This window comes from Lactuca sativa, chromosome 9 (genome assembly GCF_002870075.4).
Source record: "Lactuca sativa cultivar Salinas chromosome 9, Lsat_Salinas_v11, whole genome shotgun sequence".
NCBI lineage: Eukaryota > Viridiplantae > Streptophyta > Magnoliopsida > Asterales > Asteraceae > Lactuca > Lactuca sativa.
The window spans coordinates 11305326-11329118 of record NC_056631.2 but is presented as its reverse complement, the minus strand read 5'-3'; the positions used below and the strand labels follow the sequence as shown (position 1 = coordinate 11329118).

At 35.4% G+C, this 23793-nt stretch overlaps 1 protein-coding gene across 1 annotated transcript; it reads right to left on the bottom strand.

Annotated features, from left to right (window-relative positions):
• Nucleotides 1-21882: 21882 nt before the first annotated feature.
• On the bottom strand, nucleotides 21883-23564 carry LOC111881270 (hyoscyamine 6-dioxygenase). The gene is made up of 4 exons (XM_023877689.3): nucleotides 23147-23564; nucleotides 22813-23063; nucleotides 22427-22739; nucleotides 21883-22303 (listed from the first exon to the last, which is right to left on the bottom strand). Exons 1-4 carry the CDS (start codon nucleotides 23336-23338, stop codon nucleotides 22043-22045), a joined length of 1017 nt encoding a protein of 338 aa, XP_023733457.1. The 5' UTR covers nucleotides 23339-23564; the 3' UTR covers nucleotides 21883-22042.
• Nucleotides 23565-23793: the final 229 nt, after the last annotated feature.

The following is a 23793-nucleotide window of genomic DNA, read 5'->3' as shown; positions in this document are numbered from 1 at the left end:
TTCTAGCACCGAAAGAAATTCGCTAACCATCCATTTGAACATCTTTTAAACCCTGTCGTTCGTGAGTAATCGAAAATATATACCGTCGAGATGGTTATCAAGTGAGAATGAGAACGCTAACGTCATATCCGTAGATTGTATCCTCAATCCGAACAATTATTCTTTTCCGTTCGATCCAATGGCGAACTTTTCATGAAATGCTTTGATGTCATCTTTAGCATGTAATGAGCGAGCCTCATTCATACTGTTATTCCTGGTTTCGAGAAAGCCATTCATCTTAACCTACCTCCGACCCGAATCTCATAATCTTCGTGCATCGAAGCTTAAAAAGTTTTCCCATGTATTCCTCGTCCATGTGATCATCGAAAACGAGAAGTCTGCAACTCTTTCCCCGATGCATTTTTCCAAAGATTTCCTGAGAATTTCCTTCCGAGCGTAGTCAAGTCTTGCATCGACCTAATCCCTGCAATTACCTCGTAGCCAAAACCTTAGTGAGGACGATGTGTCCAAGACAGCAACCAGGGCTTGATATGATCACTACAAGGTAGTAATGGTGCCCTTCGGTCAAGCCATTTTCCTAGTCATGTAGAAAAGCAAAGCGGTCATACTCATGGACCTTTCCAAAAGCTAAGACAATAAAGAATTAGTCGGCACCGGAGATACCCATAGAAATCCATCAACTCTTGGGTCCCGCCGACTATTATTGTAAAACCGTCTAGAAATTCCTTTAGGACCATCGGACCCTTAGCTACTCTACCACATGAAGATGTGCCCTCTTGTTGGAAGTCTTACTCTGAAAAGACATAGTACGCCTTTGGAAGTGCGGAAAACTTAACTTGTGGAACATTAGACCCTTCGGGATCCTTGTTAGGAATCGATTCCGTAGCCCTCTCCGAGCTATCTTCAGAAATCAGCAGTAACCATTTGGAATTCCACATCGATATTCGTAAGGAGTGTCGACCTGACGAAACCTGAGTAATCCCTTTGTTAAGATCGAAAACGACGGAAGTCCAAACCTCCATGGATGAATCAATTGAGATCATGGATTGATAGGTTAATCATACGAAACAAATCCACATCCTGACAGTGAGGGTACGCTGGAATGTCAAACGGAGACCCGATTCCACTTAGGAGCGTGAAGACCCGAAGCAATAGACTCATTCCCATCTATCCTTTCACTTCATGACCTGTATTCAAATCTTTGAATTTCGGGACGAAATTTCCTCTAACGGGGGGATAATGTAACAACCCGAAATTTCGTTTCATTGCTTGTACCCCTTTTCGTAACTCATTTCGATAATCCGATCGCCGTTTCCAATTTCGTTTTCGATTCCGTCATTTAATTAAGTCATTAACGTGTATTTTATATTATGACTTAATGGGTGTCTTAATACCTTTAGAACTCATTCTAACACCTCATATTAGTGATCGGAACACTTCTAGAATCAACCATATCGGGTTACGGCAACTTGGTCGGGTGCGGCCAAAAGCCCCGTCTAAAGCCGGTATCGGGTAGAATTTCACCGTGTCCAAATCCCGAACACTATTTAAAGTGTTCTAAGCCTTCATTTGAAGCTTTTGCTTCATCTCACTACTCTCTCTCTCTAACCTCTCTCCTCAATCAAAGATTCAAGGTCCAAAACATTGAATTAAGGCTCCAAATCTTTGAGGTAACATCCCCAACTTGTTGTTTAACCTCTTAGGCCTTCAAATTCATGTTTAATTTATCATTTTGGACCTGGAACATGTGTTTACGGCCAAGGAGCATGCTTGGGCCGTAAACACATAAAAACATGGGTTTTTGAGCAATTTAACCCTTCCAAACCATCATTGGGACTTAGATATGACCTTAAGGCTTGCAAAACCGGACTTAGAACACCCTAGACATGGATTTTGAGGGAAAAATAAGAGTTTACGGCCAAGGATCATGCTTGGGCCGTAAACTCATATAAATGGGGTTTTTATGCCCTTAAACCCTTCCAAAACTCCATTAAAGCTTAGATATGAATTGTAGAATATTGGATTTGGCCTTGGAACACCTTGAACATTAGCTTAGAGGAGTAAAATTGAGTTTACTGCCCAAGAGCTTGCTTGGGTCGTAAACTCCTCATTCATGGGGAGTAAACTCATTTAAACATGTTAGAAAGCCATACAACTACACTAAAAGCCTTGGAATAAATCCTAGAATCATCTAAAAATAGTTTGGGGACCTTAAACATGTCAAACACCCTCCAATTAGGTGTTTACGGCCATGACACCCCAAGATTATGTTCCAGGGCCGTAAACTCCTAAAGATGAGTCTTTTGGTGCCCTAAATTCATACCAAGGCTTGTAAAAATTATAGGAATCACATGTGATTAGTTTAAGGCCATTAAATCATCAATCTAAGGGGGTATAGGAGTTTACGGCCGTAAACTCCATGTTTAGGGCCGTAAAATCCCTTAAGTGATGTTATTGGTGATTTAATTTCCATCCCATGCCTTAGATAAAATTGTACCAGCTCTTCCCAAGTGTTATTAGACCATTAAGCTTCATAAACCCCCCCAACCATGAGTTCATGGCCGTGAACTCATGTGTGTATATTGTATAGGGCAGTAAACTCCCTAAAGAGTCTACTCTTGAAGAGTAAACTCAATTCCCAAGTCCCACGCATCAATACACGTCCGTAGATGTCACCCGGGTCACTCCAAACACTCAGTGTTTTCGCTCATTGGAGTGTAATATCATATCTAATTAGAGTTTATAAATCTAATTAGATATATTTGTATACCATTTCATATCACATAGGAACCTCGCGTGTTATCTAGCCTCGAATCGACACTTAGCGTCCGAACCGACACGTTTTCTCGTCTGGTAAGTTCATACCCCTACCCTTTTTCAATGGTTTTTAAATGTTTTTAGGGGGGGGGGGGGGGGAATACAAGAAAAAGTACAACAATATCTTGTACTTAAATTCATTATTTTACTTAAATGGTTTCATAATTCGCACACTTTTAAGAATTGAAAACCTACTAACAAACTGTTTTAACTTGCAGAGTTGTTTGTTTAAACGATTTCAATTCTTATTATATACTGTTATGTTTCACAATTGATTGTTCGCACTTATATTGATAGAGATCATAAAACCTTTGTAATGTTTGTAATAAAACACCCTAGGCTCGAGTGTAAAGGATAGACACCATTAGAAAACATGAAACATTTGTAATGCCCTTAATAAAACACCTAGGCTCGAGTGTAAAGGACAGGCACCATTAGAACTTAGTTAGTCATAGATACTACTTCCCTAGACACGAGAGTAAAGAGTAATCTTAAAGATTGGAGACACGTCCTCGGTAAACACTCCACAGAGATACGCGAGTGGAGGACCGCACCTGTAACCAGAATCTCTTAGATAGGGAGCGTGACTTGAGTGTATAGATTTATACGGGACTGACAATCCCGCACCTGGCTGCTAGCTACAGCCGAACCAAAAGGTTCAAGGGTGACGAAAGTCATAAAAAGGATATTGGCCACGACCCGAGTCATATCTGGTCTGAAGTATGGTTATGGAACTCACAATCAAGATTATGAACACTTCACACTTAATTATTAGTTTTATGTACGTAATAAAACTAATGTACAATTAAGGATAATCAGACTTTCAGGAGAATTCACACACACACACATTCAGGAAAATATGGGATTTTCCTGGGGATAACATTGAACATAATCAGAATTGGTAACAGTTCATCACACACACATGTAGGAAAATATAGGATTTTCCTAGGTAACAGTGGTACGTAACCAGAAAAGTGTAACAAGTTAGATAACCAAACTTTACAATTGACAAGAACAATCATGTTTTCATTGTACACCTTTTACATTACATTTTGGACTTAGTAACCAACTTTTAAGAAAATATAGCATTTTCTTGGATAACTACTTTTTCAGGAAACCAAAGGAACTCGTACATTTTCAGAAAACTAACCGCTTATGAACTCACCAGCTTTATGCTGATTTTCAAACCTCTTGTATTCTCAGGTCCACATTAGACAGGTACCCGAAAATCTCTTTTGGCAAAGACGGAGTGCGCAGAAGACTCGTCTCATTTTGTTTATATATACTATGTATCACTTGTATAACTTACTTTTGAAACAAATGTAAACTTTTCTATATGTAATGTAATGGTTGTTTACTTTGCTTACTATGTGCATTGGATTTGATACTCAACGTGGAGTCCGCCCCGGAAATGTTTCCGCCTTCGGTTTTCGGGGTGTGACAGAGCAACCCGCTCAAACTTGGCCAGTTCGGTCAAAATGGTTCGAATTGTCAATATTGACTCTAAAAGAGAAAAAAAAATCAAAATTTTCAAGATTAATATATATTTTTATACTTTATATAACATAATAACCCTAAAACTAAAATAAGATATTGGATAAACACATTCTATATGCTTTCCTCTCTCTCATTCTTATCTTCAAGATTTTCATGATTAAAATCTTTACTTCTTTTAACTACTTTAACATTCAAACATGTATCTTTTTTATTGATATTTTACATACATTGAATTTTAGTAAACTTTTAATTTTTCATATATATATATATATATATATATATATATATATATATATATATATATATATATATATATATATATATATATATATATATATATATATATGGAAGGGTTTTTTGGAAAACAAAAAAACCCTAAAAATGCATAAAAAAAATACTTAGAGATCACAAAACTTTTTTTTGAAAAAATCGCAGCTTTTTATACAAAATCGATGAAAAAAAATTTAATTTTTTTTTACAAAAAAAAATGATTTATTATTATTTTTTTTCAAGCAAATTTTAACAAAAGCCTACGATTTTTTATAAAAAAAAATTCAAATTTTTTTTTTTTGTGATCTTTAAGTATTTTTTTTATGCATTTTTATGATTTTTAGGGTTTTTTTTGTTTTCCATAGAACCTAAACATATATATATATATATATATATATATATATATATATATATATATATATATATATATATATATATATATATACACTCCAAAATTATTAAAAACCATATTCGAGTACTTCCTACTTAGGCCGGATACTCGTTACTCCCCAACCGACCGAACGAGTACCAAATAACGAGTTCCGCAACATTGATATTAACAATGAATTATTACCCCTTTATTCGTGGTTTTATGTATATTCCACAAAATAGCAATGTACTTTGATATTTTTCCCGAATTGTTGCATAGACATAAAATGCAAAGCGCAAGTATTTTACTTACATATCTTTTGGGTGTTGCAACTTATTATGTCTATTTCCACAAATTATGTTGGGTGTTCAACTTATTATTGTGCTTGGATTTCAAGTATGATACTTACATATCTTTTGGGTGTTCAACTTATTATGTCTATTTCCATAAATTATGTTCATTGAGAAACTTATTATCGTGCTTCGATTTCTAATTTGACTAAGAGAATAAGAGTGCCATGACGTAATAGTTGCAAATCCTTTAAAATATATCACATTTATAGTATATAAATGTTAATTATAAAACTAATTCCATGTAAACAACGGTTGATTGAAAGTTTCTTATTACATGTAACTTGTTCTTAAACCTTATAGTTTATAGTTATGTAAAAAATATGGTTTGTTGATTTTGAAGGTCAAGAATAAAATGAGTCATTCAATATAAGTTTGTTATATATAAGAACATTAATTAGTATTACGATAAGATTTGACACCTAATAGATCTATCGTTGTTGATTATATTAGTGACTAGGATTAAAATAGAAAAAATTGTTCATTGTTCATTTTCAAATAATCAACGATGATAGTTAATGAATGAATCACGACACAAACAACCTGATTCCAAAGTGTTTTGCGACAAGCTAATACATCACTAAGTCGCTCGCTAATTTTGTCGTTATTATGAATGACATTTAACGATGGATTTCCGATGGAACTTTCCATTGCTAATTCCTTTGTTTCTGGTTTGTAAACAAAACTTAGCCCCACACAAGACACAACCCTAGTTGCACACCATGCACCTCATCAGGTTTGATCATGGTAAAAATGATATACCAATCTAAAATTAATGATTTATAACATCATTTAATTAAAAGTATATAAATATTTGTTGTATATAAAAATATATATATGATTAGATAACATTTTTATTTTTACGTAATTACAAGTTTTTATTAACAATAAGGAAAATTATACAACTTGAAATTTAATAGAAATTTAGTATTAGCTGTCCTTTTTATCATTAAATTAAGTAAATATTAAATAATTACAGAATTTTATTGGGTGATTAGATTACTAATTATGCTGGATTAGGAAGAAAGTGGATTAGCATTCATAGGCATGACGCATGAAATATGACACAATGCACTCTTACGTCGTATGTATGTCATACAAGTTAATATCTTATTGTTTTGTTTTTACTATGGGTTCTTATCATTTGGCCGTCATTACAAACAAATAAACGATGTAAAAATATCCATAACTATATATCTATATAAAATAGTTTGTTTTTTAAGATTTTTCTACTAATTTTGTTTACAAAAACCAGTTATCAAAAGCATTTTTTAATCGTTAACCATTTCATTTTTCTTTTGAAATTCAAAATTTTATCATTATTTTAAAAAAAAAGTTATAAAAGATGCTCGTTTAGTTTATTGTTTTTAAGCTAACATCATTTGTATGCGATATTTCAATTACATGTAAATATATTAAACGGGTACAATAAAATATGATTAAAAATATAAAACACAAAAAAATAAAACACTTAATAAATAATAAGTAGTTACTACAAAAAAGGAAATAAATCTAGCTGGTAGTCACTTTTTTAATGGTTATTTAAAATATTAATAAACTTCTTAGAAAAATGCTTCCTTTAAAAATGACATTAAAATATTTAGATAGCACACACAAATATTAAACCGTAATTTCGAAGCTATGACTTTTATCTAGTAAAATTCTTGCCAATATTAATATTAATTTTTTTAGTTGGTTGGATATTGCTCAAAAACAAAAACAAAAACAAAACTAACAAGAAGTTCGAAAACAAATAAAAGTTACATTCGATCATAGCAACATTTAGTCCAACACCACAAATGAACATTTTTTCATGCTATGCACCCACATAAAGGCAATTTACTTTTCGTTAGCAAACAGTGAATAAGATTTTAGACTGTTGGAATGGACTTTGTTGTTGTGCAAACACCGTACAACCCAAAACAACACTAGCTTAATCAGTAATCACCTTGTTTATGTTTACCATTATTGTTGGAGCTCCAGATTGAGAAAAAAAAACATTCAATGATATTTTAACAAATTAACAACTTTCGTGATCATAAGCATATAATGATCAAACGGGTAGAGTTATTTATCAATTGAGTATCGACCACTTTCTTGTGATAGGGGAGTATTCAAAAAGCATTTGCGCAATTCATAGTGGGACCATGGTGTCTGTTGTGAAATTGGTAATTATTTTTGTAAAGACTAAAAAAATAATCATTATGATAAATATCATATTATTGTGGTATTTTTTGTGATGATTCTGTCATTTTATTTTGATTTATTCACTAAAATGGCGATATATTGAAGTCATACATGAAAATAACCATTTTTTCAACATCTATCTCAAAATGACCAACTATATTGATGAATAAAGATTCGTTAATTCAGAAAATCACTTTTTTTAACGTAAAAATACTTTTCTACATGGTATTCTGGAATTTTGATTATTTTTGCAAATTTAATATACTTTTCACGGAACTGATAAAAAATATCTTAAAATTGGATAAATGTATATTTTTTGAAATTGTAAACAAAATAAGATGCAATAAAATTTGTTTTTTTTTGGAAACGGCAAATATATTAAAAGGGGAGAGCCTCACCTAGCAAGTAACTAGATGAGGATCCCAGAAACAAACATACAAGAGTACAGATTTTACAAACCAGAGAATGGGGACACTAACCATTCATCCCAATTACACATTGTTTTCCTACCCCTATATTTACACCAATAAAAAACCATAGTTTTAATGCAACTTGTCGCCTGGATCAAAGAAGCTCCTTCGTTGTTAAACAAACGTTTGTTCCTGAACCTTCATATGCACCATAGCATTCCATAGCTTATGATTGAAAGTCGTTTCCTTTTCTTGGGGCAGCTGCCCCACGCAGAAATAGACTGAAGTAAATCCCCCGTAGTCCGTAATGAGCAATGATCAAGTGTAACACCGCACCAGCTCATAATATTCTCCCGGATTCTATATGCAAACGGACAGCCAACAAGAACATGGTCAACACTCTCCTGTTGTCCAATACACGAGCTACACAAAAGAGAATTGACCATAATACCCCTCGACACCAACTCAACAGCAACAGGTATTCTACACTGCACAGCCTTCCAGATAAAACACAAAACCTTAATGGGCACAACTTTGTACCAGTTAATAGTCAGGTGGCTACTGACCGGGCTGAGATTTTTATCAAGGACCTTCCGAATCGAACTAACTGTATACTTTCCATCCCCAGTCAGTTTGCATTTATAATGGTCTGGTCCATGGGTAAGCCGGATCCCAGAGAGGTCAATAATGAGAGTCTGGACAGCAGGCCCAAGGCCAAGATCTGGGGGATGAGACTTCCAGTTCCAAGTGAAGGTTGATCCAGATATTTTGTCAGCAATTGTGCATTTCTTTCGAGCATCCAATTCAAATAGAGCGGGGTATTTGTCTTTTAAGATCCCTGAATTTAACAAGGGATCATACCAGAATAGAGTATTGTTCCCAGATTGTACCTCCAACTTAAAAATATCGTTCTCGTCAACTCCGTGCATCGCCAGTTGGTTTATGACCCTTCCTATACTGCTCCATACTCCACTGTTGTTCTGACTAGAAAGGTATCCAAAAGGCTTGTAACCCAGATTATGGATCCCATGTATTACCTTAGTCCGGAGACTTTTCCCTTCATTTTTAGACGCCACCACCACTTTATAAGCAACCCAATGTTTAGTGCTCGAATCGATCCCACCCCAAGGCCACCTTCACTTTTGGCAGCTAGGACTTTATCCCAAGCAACCCAATGTATTTTCCTCTTATCCTCACATCCACCCCATAAGAAGGTTCTTCTAATTTTCTCCATTTCCTCAAGTATTCCACTTGGGGCTTTAAATAACGATAAATAGTATGTGGGGAGATTTCCGAGGACAGACTTTATGAGAGTTAGCCTGCCCCCGAAGGAGAGGGTTTTGGCCTTCCATAATGATAATTTTGAACGAAATTTCTTTAATATTGGCTGCCAATACTTTTTAAGATTCATATTGGCACCGACTGGGACACCTAGATAATCAAACGGTAGCACACCAGCTTCACAGCCCAATAAACTTGCCCAAGATGATGTTTCATGCGTAGAGGATCCAATACCAAAGACTCTTGATTTGTGGAAGTTCACCTTGAGACCTGATGCGATATGGAAACACCTGAGAATACGTGCCAAATTTTTGAGGTTAGATCTGGACCATTCACCAATAAACAGCGCATCATCCGCATAAAATAGATGAGATATAATTGGTCCATTTCCTGGAACTTGAATCCCTTTAAAAATCCCCTTATCCCGGGCAGATTTGAGAGCCACATTTAAGCCCTCCATGGCAATAATGAACAAGTATGGAGAGAGAGGATACCCTTGCCTAACTCCTTTAGTGATGGAGAATTCTTTAATTGGAGAACCATTAATAATAACTGATGCCCTGGATGATCTCAAGCTTCCCCGAATCCACATTCTCCATTTGTTCCCGAATCCCATTTGACCAAGAATTGAGTCAAGGTATTCCCAGTTTACCGAGTCAAATGCTTTGTCAAAGTCAACTTTGAAGAACAGGACTCTTTTTTTGGAACGCTTCGCCCATGAACAGATCTCGTTGATTATGAGAGGGCCATCAAGTATACATCGACCATCAACATAAGCAGATTGTACATCGTCGATTACCCCACCAATGACAGACTTTATACGAATTGAGAGAAGCTTGCTTATGATCTTATTAAGACACCCAATTAGACTAATAGGACGGTAGTCGTTCAGTGAGAGAGGGTCTTTGACCTTAGGAACCAGTGTAATGAAGGAAGAATTACACCCACCAGACAGGGAACCATAATCCTTAAAGTGCCTCACAAAGTTCATAATATCAGTTTTGACAGTGTCCCAAAATTTTTTAAAATTTTTAAATGTAAAGCCATCTGGCCCTGGGGCTTTATCACTACCACATTGCCAGACTGCAGCTTTTACCTCCTCCAAACTGAAGGGAGATTCAATCTTAATGGCCTCCATCATTGATAAAGTTTTGAATGCCGGGTTAATGAACTTGGGGCGAACAACAAGGTCTTCAGAAAACTTCATTTTATAGAATTTCAGAACTTCCTCTTTGATCAGGTTTACCTCTGTTGTCCAACGGCCATTAATTGTTAGGCCATGTAGGTGGTTCCTCCGATTTTTACCATTGATGAAGCCATGGAAGAACTTAGAGTTCTCGTCGCCATCGATAGTCCATTTAATACGTGCCTTCTGTTTTAGATCCATGGTTTTTAATCGTTCCAACTCTGATATCTTTTTAATGTCATCGTTCCAATTGCAAATCTCCGAAGTTGTAAGGGGTCTCACTTCCGCCTATTTCTCAAGATCCTTGACCAGAAGTATTGAGTCATCTAGCTCTTCTGATTCTTTTTTGCTCACTTCCTTCCTCCACTTCCTAATCGAGTTCTTTAGGAACTTCAGTTTAGCAGCCAAATAAGCATCCGGGGTACCAAAACCCTTGAATCGACTCCATGTATCAATTACCAACTGATCAAAGCCCTCTTTTAGTAACCAAGAGTTAAACAACTTGAACGGAATCGGCCCAAAGTCTGCAACAGCCGATTGCAGGGTAATGGGGCTGTGATCAGATAGTTCACGGGGGTGGGCAGTCACAACACTAAGGGGAAAGGAGTTGAGGTAACCCGAGCAGACCAAGAATCGGTCGAGCTTACTTAATTTGGCTTCTCTACGACTCATGAAAGTAAATTTTTCACCGCCCATATTAAACTCCTTTAGGTCAGCATCTTGGATGAACTTGTTGAAGGCAGAAGCACAGGAGGGGCAAAACTTTGAATGACACCTTTCGCTAGGATATCGAACAACATTAAAATCGCCAAACACAATCCACTTTCCTGGCTTTTCATACCTTATCCTTGTTAGATCCTCCCACAGCTTCTTTTTCTCAGACGGAGATTGCAGACCATATACATTAACCATATTCAGGTTGCCCTCTATAGACTTACACGTACCAATAATTATAAGGTAATGATGGTTTTTAATTACTTCAATTTTCTGAAAAACCCTGGTATCCCAAATGGATAGTAACCCACCAGATCTACCGTTAGAGCCAACACCATCAAAATCGAATTCATTTGAGTCCCAGCACCCATTTACATCAATTCGTGAGTGATCTAATATTTGGGTTTCTTGGAGCCCAATAAAAGATACTATGTGTTGCCCTTTCAACCTTCTAACCCATTTTACTTTCTCAGCTTCTCCCACTCCTCTTATATTTAGTGATAGACAATTCATGGGTTATGAATACAATCTCCCCTACCAACCACAGCCTCAACCAGTAGCCGATTAGAGGCGTCCATTTGGAACCCAATTTCAGCACCAATTTCAGCAGTTTGTCTGATTTCATCAGACATTGACCTATCCACTCCATCTCTATTATTGTTGTCTGGCAAGGGGTTTGAAGTATTTTTGTTTAGGTTAAGCGAGGCACAAGTACAAGGGGAGTGAGGGATATCACAGCCTTTAGACAAGGGCTTGCAGCTGCTCGATGAAAAGGAGGATCTTGGGGATGAACGACTACCAACTCTTGCTTGCTTCCTTTTTTTAATTTTGGCTTCATTGCTGCTATACTCGGATAAAGTATCACCTGGCTGGGCTGAGAACATGTTCAGGCCTAGATTGGGAAAAGGATTGGTAGAATGGGAAAGCCCAGAGAAGATTTTATTATTGGGTCGGGTTCCATTTGGACAGGCACCAGACTCAATATTTTCCATATCATTATTAGGTGTTCCCATAAGATCTCCATTTGTATTCTTAAGCCGCCTTCTGCTCGGAATACCAAACGTCATATCAATCTCGTTTGACCTATCATTGTTCTCTGCCATTCTAACTTCATTGTTTTGGGAAATGTTTTCCGTGTCCTCATTACTCCCTGCATTAGTGTTCCCCAAGTTACCCGGAGACTTTACAGATCTACCGCGACTTTCCGACTTCTCCGGTTGGATTTCCGGTGAGTCGTCAGGCCGAAGCTCACCTTCTTCTAAGTCATTTGCCTTATCCTGCATCCATGTTTCAGAGATGCCCTCGTCATCATCAACCTCGACGGAGGCTTCCGAATCGTTGTCGTTATCGTCACTGTTAATAGGGCAGGGGTTAAACGGTGACCAATCCTCATTATACTCAAGCACACCAACGGAGAGTAAAGTGCCGTTCACCATAACTTCAACTTCTTCATTGATCCACTTCTTACAAGCTGTGATAATACCGACTTTGCCCATGGAGAGATCCTTCCTGTTATGTATGTTATCGAATGGACATATAACCTTCCCGAATCTACTGGCAATACGGGAGAAGTTATCTTCATCCCAATATTTGAGGGGCACACCAATAATCCTTAGCCATGCCAGCCTTTCGAAACTGGAGTCTGACTGGTCCCCTAGTATCATCCATTTAAACCATTCTTGCCACCTGCCCTTGTCTTCTACGAATTCCTGGGCCTCTTTTGATGAGTCAAATAAGATGGCCACCCTTAGACCACCGAGGTACTTCGTACCATCATTCATTAGGGTGGGAGTCGGGAGATTGACTATGTGGTCGATGCTATGTGCCTCTCCAATCACCATGATTTTACGAATCCATTTACCCATAGTAGTATCAGATTTAAGAATGATGGGGGAGGGATTGCACATGTTAATACCGTTCCTACCAGAAACGACATGCGCGAATGTTTTGGAGTCCCTGGTACCGTTTCTTGCAATGGGAGGTACGTGAGGCTTACCTTGAAGATATGTTAGTGGTCTAGTAGTGCTCGGCCTTTCTTTCTGGTATTTGGCTAGATTTGAAGAGAGAAGAATACCCCTTAGTCTAACCCCCTGCATGGCTGCCTCCAAGGTTTTCACGTCCTTCACCCCAACATATCTGATGAACGCAAAATTTTGTTGTCGTCGGTTCTTCTTCCCGCAAATGTAGATGTCTGTGATGGTGCCAAATCTTTCGAATGACCTATGTAACACCATTTTGCTCGTTCCGTCTTGAAAACCTGATACATAGAAGGTGGTAACCTCGTCTTTCCCGTCTTGTTTTGATTTGCGCCGCCGAACCTCCGTCCAACCTTCGTCCATTGACCGTTAATTTTCACATCCAAGTGGAAATAATTACAACTGTGGTTGTGAACTCATTTCACCAAGTCAAGTGTGTAGTGTTTTTCCCCGCTGATCGAGTTCTAATTATTTATCTTGCCATCATTTATGTATTTTCAACAAAATTTGTTAAGGTGCAATTGTTTCTACTTTGTAGGACATAGACTGCTGGTTTGAAATGAAAGGCTAGTTTTTTAAAGATTTTTTTTCTACTAATATCTAAAAAATTTGTCTTTCACAGTATTTGAAACTCATGTATTCGATAAAGAAGCCATCCAACTTAATCAATTTTGTTATAACTATTTTTGTTTAATCTTTTTAAAAATATTTATATTAGCTAATTTCTTGAATTTTGTATTTTATAAAAATGAAATTATTTTTCCTGAAAATGACAGTATTTCGAGAAAAATATACGAAATAGAGTGAGAAACATTCATCATGCCTTTAAAATATTAGACACCACCACTCTCCGACAGATTCTCAGATCCGTAAAAGTTAGGGACCCCAAGCCCAAACTCTGATATGTGGGCCTTCTACAAACAATCCTACGCATACAGCATACTTGTCAAAATTCTACAAACAATCCAACCAATAACCACCGACATTTTCATTGTTTGAAAATTAAGCATTTCAAAAGCAAAAATAATCACATAAATATCATGTGTTATTTATTCAGAATATATGTAACTGACTTAATTCTTTGAGAGTAACAAATTTTGATCTTCATATTAAAAAAAAACTGTATTTTAAACTAAAATAATTATGTCTCAAACACATCATATGAAAAGTATATTTTGGAAAAAAGGAACATTTGGACGAAAAAAATTACATTTCATAATACACATTTTTGTACACAAATTCATTTTAGAGTTGCCTTTGAATTTCAAAACTATTATTTTTGTTTAATCAATGGCTCAAAGGCTTACATGTCCAATCCATGTCTCAAATAATGTTGCAAGAGTGTTGGTGGTGGAGGTCGCAGAGGTGGTGCGACGAAGGTGGTGATGGTGTCAATGACAGTGGTGGAGATGGTAACGGTGAATGCAATGACGACGGTGGTTGTGAAGACAACAATGGAAGAGGAAGTGATGGCGGTGACGATGGACAAAGAAATATCACATTAATGTTAAACATTAGAAAAAGTCTTCCAAAATTAGAAACGCTCAAATAAAATATCAAAAAGATATTTTGTCAAAAGAATAATAATATTAAACGACATATCACACACCTTCCACATGAATAAATTTTCATCGCTTTATTTGTTCGTCTTTAACCTTTATTTTGTTCATGTATTTCTATAATTCTAAAACTAAAAATTCAAAAACTTGATAAAACATTCATACCCTAATCTAAAACCAACATTAATTAATGTTCAGACAAAAAAAAAGTGTAAGGCCTATATAATATTGTTAGTTTAATACTATAATATATGATTATGTATGTTTTAATTTCGGCCTAAGGTCATTTTCATAGCCCAAGTCTATATATTGTGCATTAAGGCTATCCGGAGTCGATGTGAACCCACATGTGAGTTTTCTATGTGACATACAAGTGGTACACTAACTCAATTGATAAAAATATATTTATGCATACTGGTAAGGTTGTGTTAAAAACCGTCAAAGTAGTTTTTTAAAAAGTTGGTTTATAAGTTATTTTTGACTTTCAAAACATAACAACATAAATTTTTTTTCAAAATACACCCTTAATTCATTATAAGAAAACTTATTCTTCTAAATGTTAGTTGATGTCATTTTATATCTCCCAACTAGTTTATCAGTTAGGTTTTACCAAACGTCATTTTTATCAACAAGCTTAAAAGTTATCAGCTAGTACCTAAGTTTTCGGGTAGTATGCCAAACAAAATCCTAGACTAATTTTTAAGAAGCTTTTAAAAAAAATCCAAATATACCCTTAATAGAGCATCTCCAATGGTTAACATTTACTATGACTTAATATTATTGTGACAGCATCATTCCATTAACTTTAACATCCATTTAAATGACACCTCTAATGGTTAACATCTTCTAATAGGTTTGTTTTTTTTAGTTTAACTAATCTATCATTATCTATTTAAAATGTTCTATATAATCCCCTTTATTTAATTAGTCATTTTTAAACACACATCATATTCTCATACAAACTATTCTAATAAATAATATAATTATAAATTTATATTTCATAAATAATATGTCATTAAATATTTGATAGAATTAATTAACAAATAAATAAATAAGTATATTAAACAAAATATAATTAAGGGGTAAAATAAAATATGATTAGAAGATCAGGAGGTTAAATATACAGATGATTAAACTATATTGACCATTAAATATATATTGAGTTGTCAATAAAAAACTATGTGTTTTTGTTACATTTGGATTCCGAGGTATGAATTTTATTTAGCTAACTATAATCCGGGTTGCCATGGCATGGTGATGACATTGTCATGACGTGACAGTTTAATTTTTGGCCGCATGTTTTATTTGGGTGCCAAGGTATGGCACTAAGTGGCCATAACGTGGTGACCATTTTGGACCAAAATCCTAATTATCAGACTTGTGCGCTATTTAAAGGAAGTGAGGGGCTAGGGTTTCCTTCACCCTCAACCTCCATCACCTCCAAAGCCTTTTGAAGAAACCCTAATCCATTTCTTCCATTTTTTGAGCTCATATTTGTGTCCTTGGTGGATCTAGAAGGAAGAAGGAGACTTTTGTGGTTATGAGATAATCTTGGAAAGCTTGGAACTTCTGTAAGAGCATCTCTTTTACCTTTATGAGTAATCAAACCCGAATATTTATGCATTAGGGCCTTATATCTATGCTTTTTGTCCATTTCCTCATCTTTTAGGAAGGTTTGGATTGTAGCATGTCATAAAGTTGGCAACTTTATGAATCTTTATGGTACATTAAAGGTTTATTTCTATGGATCTGGAGATTTAGTGAGCTTTGGGTTTCTAGCATGGGATTTGATCTTATTTTCCCTTCATTTTGACCTAGCTTATGTTTGAGGCATCCATTAGACATGCATGTCTAAAAAGCAATGATTTCTATGATATTATGAGGTTGAGAATGCTTTCTAGAAGGTTTGGTTGTTTGGCATGAAGGATTAGAACTTAATGCATTAAGTTGCATTTCCTTTGGATCATACACCTCGATCTAGACTTATAGGGATGTCTTAAGCAATAAAGTTAGAAACTTTATCCATTAATACATTGGAAAGGACTAGATCTAAGCTTTGGAGCTCGTGAAATTGAAAGAAAATGGTGTAAGCTCGTTGGAGCCGGTTAGACCAGTCCCCACGACGTGGCCTTAGGCTGCCACGACGTGGTGACTATGGAATCATCGACTGTTTAGGTATTTAGTGCCCACGATGTGGAGAGGTGATAATAGACAGTTTTGACTATTAACTTGGACAATTGACTTTGACTTGAGTTGACTTTTGGTTTAACTCCTAGTTTTGGGAGGAGGGCTAAGGGTTTACCTTGTGTGACTTTATAGGTGGTGTATAGCATCTGTATTTGTGGCTGTGAGAGTAGTAGCAATGATTATCATTTGAGATGTGATTCTTCTTACTGTACTTGTGGGTCGAAGGCACCAATGTCGACCTATTGGATTGTGTTATGTAGGATGATAGCTGTCTTTATAACTCTTGCATTTATGTTTGGGTTGAAATACACCCCAAGGCTAGGCCCATTATTATATGTTTGTGTTGAAATATACCCCAGGACCAGGCTTATTATTATATGTTTGGGTTGAAATATACCCTATGGCTGGGCCCACTACTGTATGTTTGGTTTGAAATATATCTCAAGGCTATGCCCATTATTATATGTTTGGGCTGGAATATACCTTAGGGTTGGGCCTACTGATTTGTATGGTATGTGGTATTTTGGGAAACTCACTAAGCTCTGTGCTTACGGTTTTGTTGTTTAATATTTTTAGGTACATCCAATTTGAAAGAGAAGAGCACGACATGATCATATAACATCCCATTTTGATTTCCGCATCGATGATTATTCTTCTTTAATGTTTTTGATACATTGCTTATGATGATTTGAGACACATGATGTATGTTTTGATGATTTAAAAGTGAAAAAATTTTGTCATTATTTTTGGGTTGTTACAGTTACAAGGAAATAAGTGCTTAATAAAAAGAAATTAATAGTAACTAGAAAAGATTCCCCGGCGTTGCCGGGGTCGGAAGGTACTACTTTGTAAAGTAAAGTAGCATGTTGAATTGCATTGAGATAATCTAGTAAATGAAGATAAACAATGTCATCTAATTACATAAGTAAATAAATCTAAATTATTATTTCTTGCAATAAATGAGGAAAATAAAGAAATAGTCTCACAAATTGAACTTTATTGTCATGTATGACAGCGTTCAAAAAACCAATCCAGAAAATATATACCGTTGCTTTTTGTCCGTTAATGTGAAGGTAATTTGGTCTTTTCAGGTAGTAGGGACTGAATTTGTCACCATGGGTAAACCATATGGACCATTTATGTAATTTTGGTGGTGGTGGTGGTGGTGATGGCAGATGGTGGGTGGGTTTATGATATTGGGTGAGTATTTTCTAATAAATAAAACATTAATTTAAAACAAAAAATAGAATGTTAAATCTGGTAAACCACAGGGACCAATCGTGTAATTTTGTCTAACAATAATAATAATAACCATGAGGGACCATTTCTGCCAAAAGACTAAATACTAATAATATGTAATAAAAGGTGAGGGTTATGAAAAATTCAAACCAAAGTGAAAGGGTTGTTTGTGAACAAAAGCATAAAGGTGAAGGATTAATGTTGTAAGTTGGAGTACTAAAATTGACAAAAAAAAAAGGTACAATTAAAATCTTACATAACTTTAATATATATATATATATATATATATATATATATATATATATATATAAACTCTAAAAAAGATTCCATTGAAAATTTTCTTAATTATAAAAAAAATATTCTTTTAAATGTCATTTTATGTTATTTTATATATTACAGTCAACTTACTAATAAACTCTAAAAAAAGAAATTATTTTATATATTACAATTAACTTATCAATTAGATTTTCCAAACATTATTATTTATTAGCTAACTTTTAATACTGTCTAACTTTTCAACTAACAACTAGTTGAAAAGATACTTGTTAGCTTTTCAGCTAACAACTAGATTTTCAAGTATTACACCAAACATAACGTAAATGATGATTTATTTAAAAATAAAGTAAATAAGACTTATCATTTTTTTAAGAACTCATGCCAAACATTTTTTTACATATTATAAGTGGTTCAACGTTCTAAAAGTGTATGATATTAATTTTGGTTTATAAATTCATATAATAAGTATTTATTATTTTCTTCGATGAAGATTAATAAATTATAAAATTCGTTGATATAGTTGTTTCACATAAAGATGTCATAAGGCTGGACGGAATGGGAGCGGGGAAGACCCACGGGGAGCTTCCTGCCCGGCAGAACACCGCACCGTCGGTGCGGGGAAGAGTGGTGCGAGAATGGGTGAAAGGGAGTCTCTCCCGCGTTCTCTCTCCGGCTGTGATTGGGTGTGATTTTTCTTTTTTTTTTTGGAATTCAACCGTTATTCAATGGTAAAAAAAATAAATATATATTTTTTTTGGCTGAACAGTCAAATGGATTTAAATCCATTTTTTTTTTGTTTTTTTTAACCTTTTTACACACCTATAAATACACAACTATTTACCATCAAACAAAATTCATACAAACCCTCTACTCTTTCTACTTTCTTGTCAAAAAAAAGAAAAAAATGGATCCCAATAATCAAACCCTAACTTCCGATCGAAGGAAAAAAAGTCATGGTTCGAGTATAAACATCCCTTCTCGAAACATTTTTGCTATCGATTCATCACCACAATGAGTTTATCGCCCCCAACTCGATGCTTCCATTCAATCCCCACTACAATTCCAATATCAAAATGTTGGACAATATTACCTAATGCAAGTTCCAAATGTTTAGCCGCAAATGTTTTCAAACTTTGTTGTGTTTCCGGATCAACAATCGCCAAATCAACCTCAACCCCAAACCCAAACTCAAACTCAAACCCAAACCCACCAACAACACCAACTTGTCGACGAGTTGGATGACTCGGAAGAAGAAGAAGAGATGGTTCCCGAAACTCAACCCACACCACCCCCACAAAGACCTAAAGGGAAAAAAACAAGCGCGCGAGGGTGTCGTACAACCGGGAAGACAAAAGCCGACTGCATGGCTTCCACACGAAGAGCTAGTTTTGGTCAAAGCTTGGGCTGACATTTTTTGAAGATTTGATTCAAGGAAACGCACAACCGGGAGACCATTTTTGGTTTCGCATTTTAGAACGGTTTCGAGAAGAGCTAGAAAAAGGTGACGACTACCGTACGAAACATCAATTGAATTCGAAGTTTCGAGAAATAGCAAAGGGGGTTTCAAAAATAAACGGGTTGTACAACAACCTAAAAGCCCAACGGAAAAACGGCCAAGGGGACGAAAAAATACTTCAAAAAGCTTTGCAGTTTTACCTTGAAGAAGTCGGAAAACCATTCAAGTGGCACGATTGTTGGAAATTATTGGTTCGATGTCCTAGGTGGAAAAAATACGAGCAATATTTTATTTTTGGAGTCCAACAATCAAAGTGAACGAAAACAGGCTCTAGTGGTTACACAACCTCCTCTAATGCTCGGGTCGGTTTAGATTTAAATTAGGACGACGAACTCGAGCTAGAAGAAATTGTCCGCCCAATGGGTAGGGACAAAGTGAAGATAAAGGGAAAAGGGACTTCTTCGGGTGCATCTGATTTTAGCGGGGACATTGATGAAATGCGGAAAATAGCATCGTCGTTTGATCGATATAATTTTAATTTCTCCGAACGTTTGACTTTCGACAAAGAAAAAGAAGAAACAAGGAAAAAGGAGCGGGCGAAGAGACAAGTAATGGAGGATATGGAGTTTTTGATGGAAAACGTCGATCATCTCTCGGGGCCGGCTCTCGAGCTCGTGATGAAGAAGAGGGAAAAAATTCTGAAAAAAATATTTTTCGTAGGTCATTGGTTTGTATGATTTTTAGTTTGTGTGTGTGTGTTTTTTTTAATTTTCTAGTTTTTTAAATTTTAGGTTTAATGTAAGTTTTATTTTATTTAATGAAATGCTTTTTATTTTTAATTAAATTTTATGTTTAGTACTAATTTAAAAATTATAAATCATAAAAAAAATTATTTAATAAAAAAAAGTGAGGGAAGGGCTTCCCACCAATTCCTTGGGTTTTAGGTGAGAGAAAGAAAGTGAGGAGAATGAGGGTATGGTCCACAAAAAGTGAGGGAAACTTTCCTCCTATACCCTCCGGTCTAGCTGTCAAAATATGTTTATATTTAATCATATATAAGATAATTACTAAAACTATGGATATGATTTATTTATTTTAAATGTTATAATTTGTTAAAGTCAAAAAGTTATTTTTAATCGATAGTTAAAATAGCTTTAAAATAATTTATTTACCCCAAAATTTTTAAAAAAAAAAATTTCTAGCAAAAAAAAATTTTCCAAGTTTTTTCTTAAAAATTAAAAGATTCCAAAAGTTGTGTGTCGAACAAGCCCAAAGACTTGAAATTGAATATAATCTCATGATTAGATTTAAAATACAAGAGCGAAAGAGGATGTGGGGCGAAATATGGTGCATCGGAAAAAAAAAAACCTAATTAAAATCATATACTTAGGAAAGAATTGGTTTTGTCATCCAGAAAGGGCTAGCGGCGCAGCTTGTTGCCCGTTTGCCTTCAATCGATATGTATTGAACTTTTAAATCTAAAAAAAAAAAAAAAACTTAGAAAATTATTCTGATATTGGCTTGTGAGCTTTGTAAATCTAATCCCTAAGTATATGATTTTTAATTAGGGTTCACTTGAGTAATAAAGGATGAGAAAATAAAAGATTTCAGATGTGATTTTCGAAGCTATTGGCCGTTTCCTTAACTTGACTCACCAGCCGTAATACTTCTCGACGGGTGAGAGATCTTTGAGGCGGAAGTGTGTGCTTTTCAGGAGTTTTGGAGCTACATGAAATCTGAATTGGTGCCATGTGATTCATCAGTTAAATGTTGTTTATTGTTGGATGAGAGGAAGTCTTTCTTCGGTTTTTATATTTCGATTTTTAACATATCGTTTCTTTTGTAAAATAAACAAATAACTTCACATATATCTTACATGAAGATTTCGATATTTTTTTTATAAAAAATCATTTTTTTTTCAAACTCTATAGTTATCTATTCCACATTGGTGTTCTTTCTCATTCCGTGGAGTAGTAAAATCAAATTACATATATAACCATGTATCCCTACTAGACATAATTTAATATATTTAGTTAATTACACAAAAGTATTCACATAAAATTTTATATTATCAAAAAGATATTAAAATATAGACATGATCAAGATAGAAGACGGTAAATATACACATATTTCACGTAAGTTTGATAATAATACATAAAAAACATATTACCAGTGAGAGATGAGGTTTTCAACTCTGATTTATTTACGAAGGCATTACCTTAACATGTTATAGTTATTATACATGGCTTTTGAGCAAAAATTATGGTTTAGAGCCGGTAAGGATCCAACGGTGTTCCATTGCGAGGGCCCGGTTTGCGTAACAAGGCCAAGTAATTTGCTATGAAGTCATTATATTGAATTGACTTGAATATTTGTGGGCTACTCGATGTCACTATCTTTTTTGCAGGTTCAATAATAATTGGAAGACCAGGATTTGGACCAAAAAATGTGACGATAGATGTTCGCGAAGCAATTGAATTCGTAACCCCACGATGTTCCACACTTTTGAGCTTCTCATTACTTATAATCTACATTAAAAAAACAAACTCCAATCAAAATCATGTTTTATGAGTTTTCACTAACATTTGTCAAATTGTTAAGTTCATAGTTTCATGGCAGCTGTTATCAAATCATGAGCTTAAATTGAATACCTTTAGTAGGTACCCAAGGTTGACCACAAAAGCATTTGGAATTGGGTCAATTCCCATCCATTTCCCATCTTTTTGTATTTGTAGCCCGTATTGGTCTTGTTGTAGGAAGGTTATGAGGTTAGGGTCCGTATGACCACCTATGCCCATTGCTAAACTCGGGTCCGGGCATGGCGGGTAATGATTAATCGCCATTGACTGTTCTTGGCTAACTCCGGCGAAGTACCCTTCAGTAAGTCCCAATCCTTCACCGATCATGTCCAAGATCTTGAACCCCATTTTACGCACTTCAACAACGTATCTCCCCACTTCCTCCCTAAAACATACACAATCGACGATTTTAGTGTCAAAAGCTAATGATTTCAATTCAGCTATAGCCCCTAGGTTACCTGTATCTGGCTGGTTTATCCGGCCATGATGGACTGTGTTCTTCCAAAGGATGACACCCGTGTTTCAAAGTGTCTTTCCAGAAATGAACATCTTCTTTTGCGTAATTCAAACCGCTTGTATAAAGCGTACACCCTTTACCGAAATTCTCTGAGTAAACGCTTAACTTGTCCTCAATCGGCATGTTAAAGAACTCGTCGTACAGAACCCTAATGTCCGCCATCATTTCCTCAGAAACTCCATGATTGATCACCTGTATTCCAATTTCCACCCAAGTTTTATAGTAAAAAGATTTCATTTATTTGGGTTTAATCGAACACGTGGTTAGAAAAAGACCTGAAATAAGCCGAATTCTTGACAAGCTTTCAAAATTTGTTGAACGATCTCAGATCGATCGTTTTGAAGATTGATCACCGGAATATCCTTGCAAACTGTAACGAAATCGCCTGGTCTTTTTTCGGGTGGCATGATGTAATCTTGAGGGACGGATTGAACTCCATTAGACCAGCTAGAAACAAGTAGAGCCATGGTCAACCTCAATCTGCTTGTAACAGAAATAGGATAGCGAGTTGGGTATTATAGAATAAGAAACTGCCATTTTTGGAGCAAATAACGAGATCTCAAGAGATGCGATCGGCTAACAAGTTAAAAAAAGGTCGTCTTTAACAATGTTCAAAGATATAATAAAGTTAGAAGCTTCTTTGTTGGATCATGTTGTGGTTTTAACTTTCAACAAGCAAAGTGTGTGTTAATCGCTTATACGCTTCAAAGATTTGATTTAATGTGGAAACGTGACATCAGGGATGACTGAACTAGAGTTGTCTTCACTTGGTTGTAAATGTCACTAAGAACCAGCCCACTAACTGTTAGATAGAATGTCCAAAAGAACAATGAAATACTAAAACTCAGTATGCATTTTTAAAAAAAAATCAACTTCAATGTTTTTAATGTTGTTAACAAAATATTGTTGTCGGTTATCTATT

Excerpts from the sequence above, each read along its gene's own strand:
- LOC111881270 (XM_023877689.3), bottom strand. The coding sequence starts at position 23,338 with ATGGCTCTACTTGTTTCTAGCTGGTCTAATGGAGTTCAATCCGTCCCT. Across the intron at positions 23,064-23,146 it reads AAGAATTCGGCTTATTTCAG|GTGATCAATCATGGAGTTTC; the intron begins GTCTTTTTCTAA and ends ATTGGAATACAG. Across the intron at positions 22,740-22,812 it reads GATAAACCAGCCAGATACAG|GGAGGAAGTGGGGAGATACG; the intron begins GTAACCTAGGGG and ends TGTATGTTTTAG.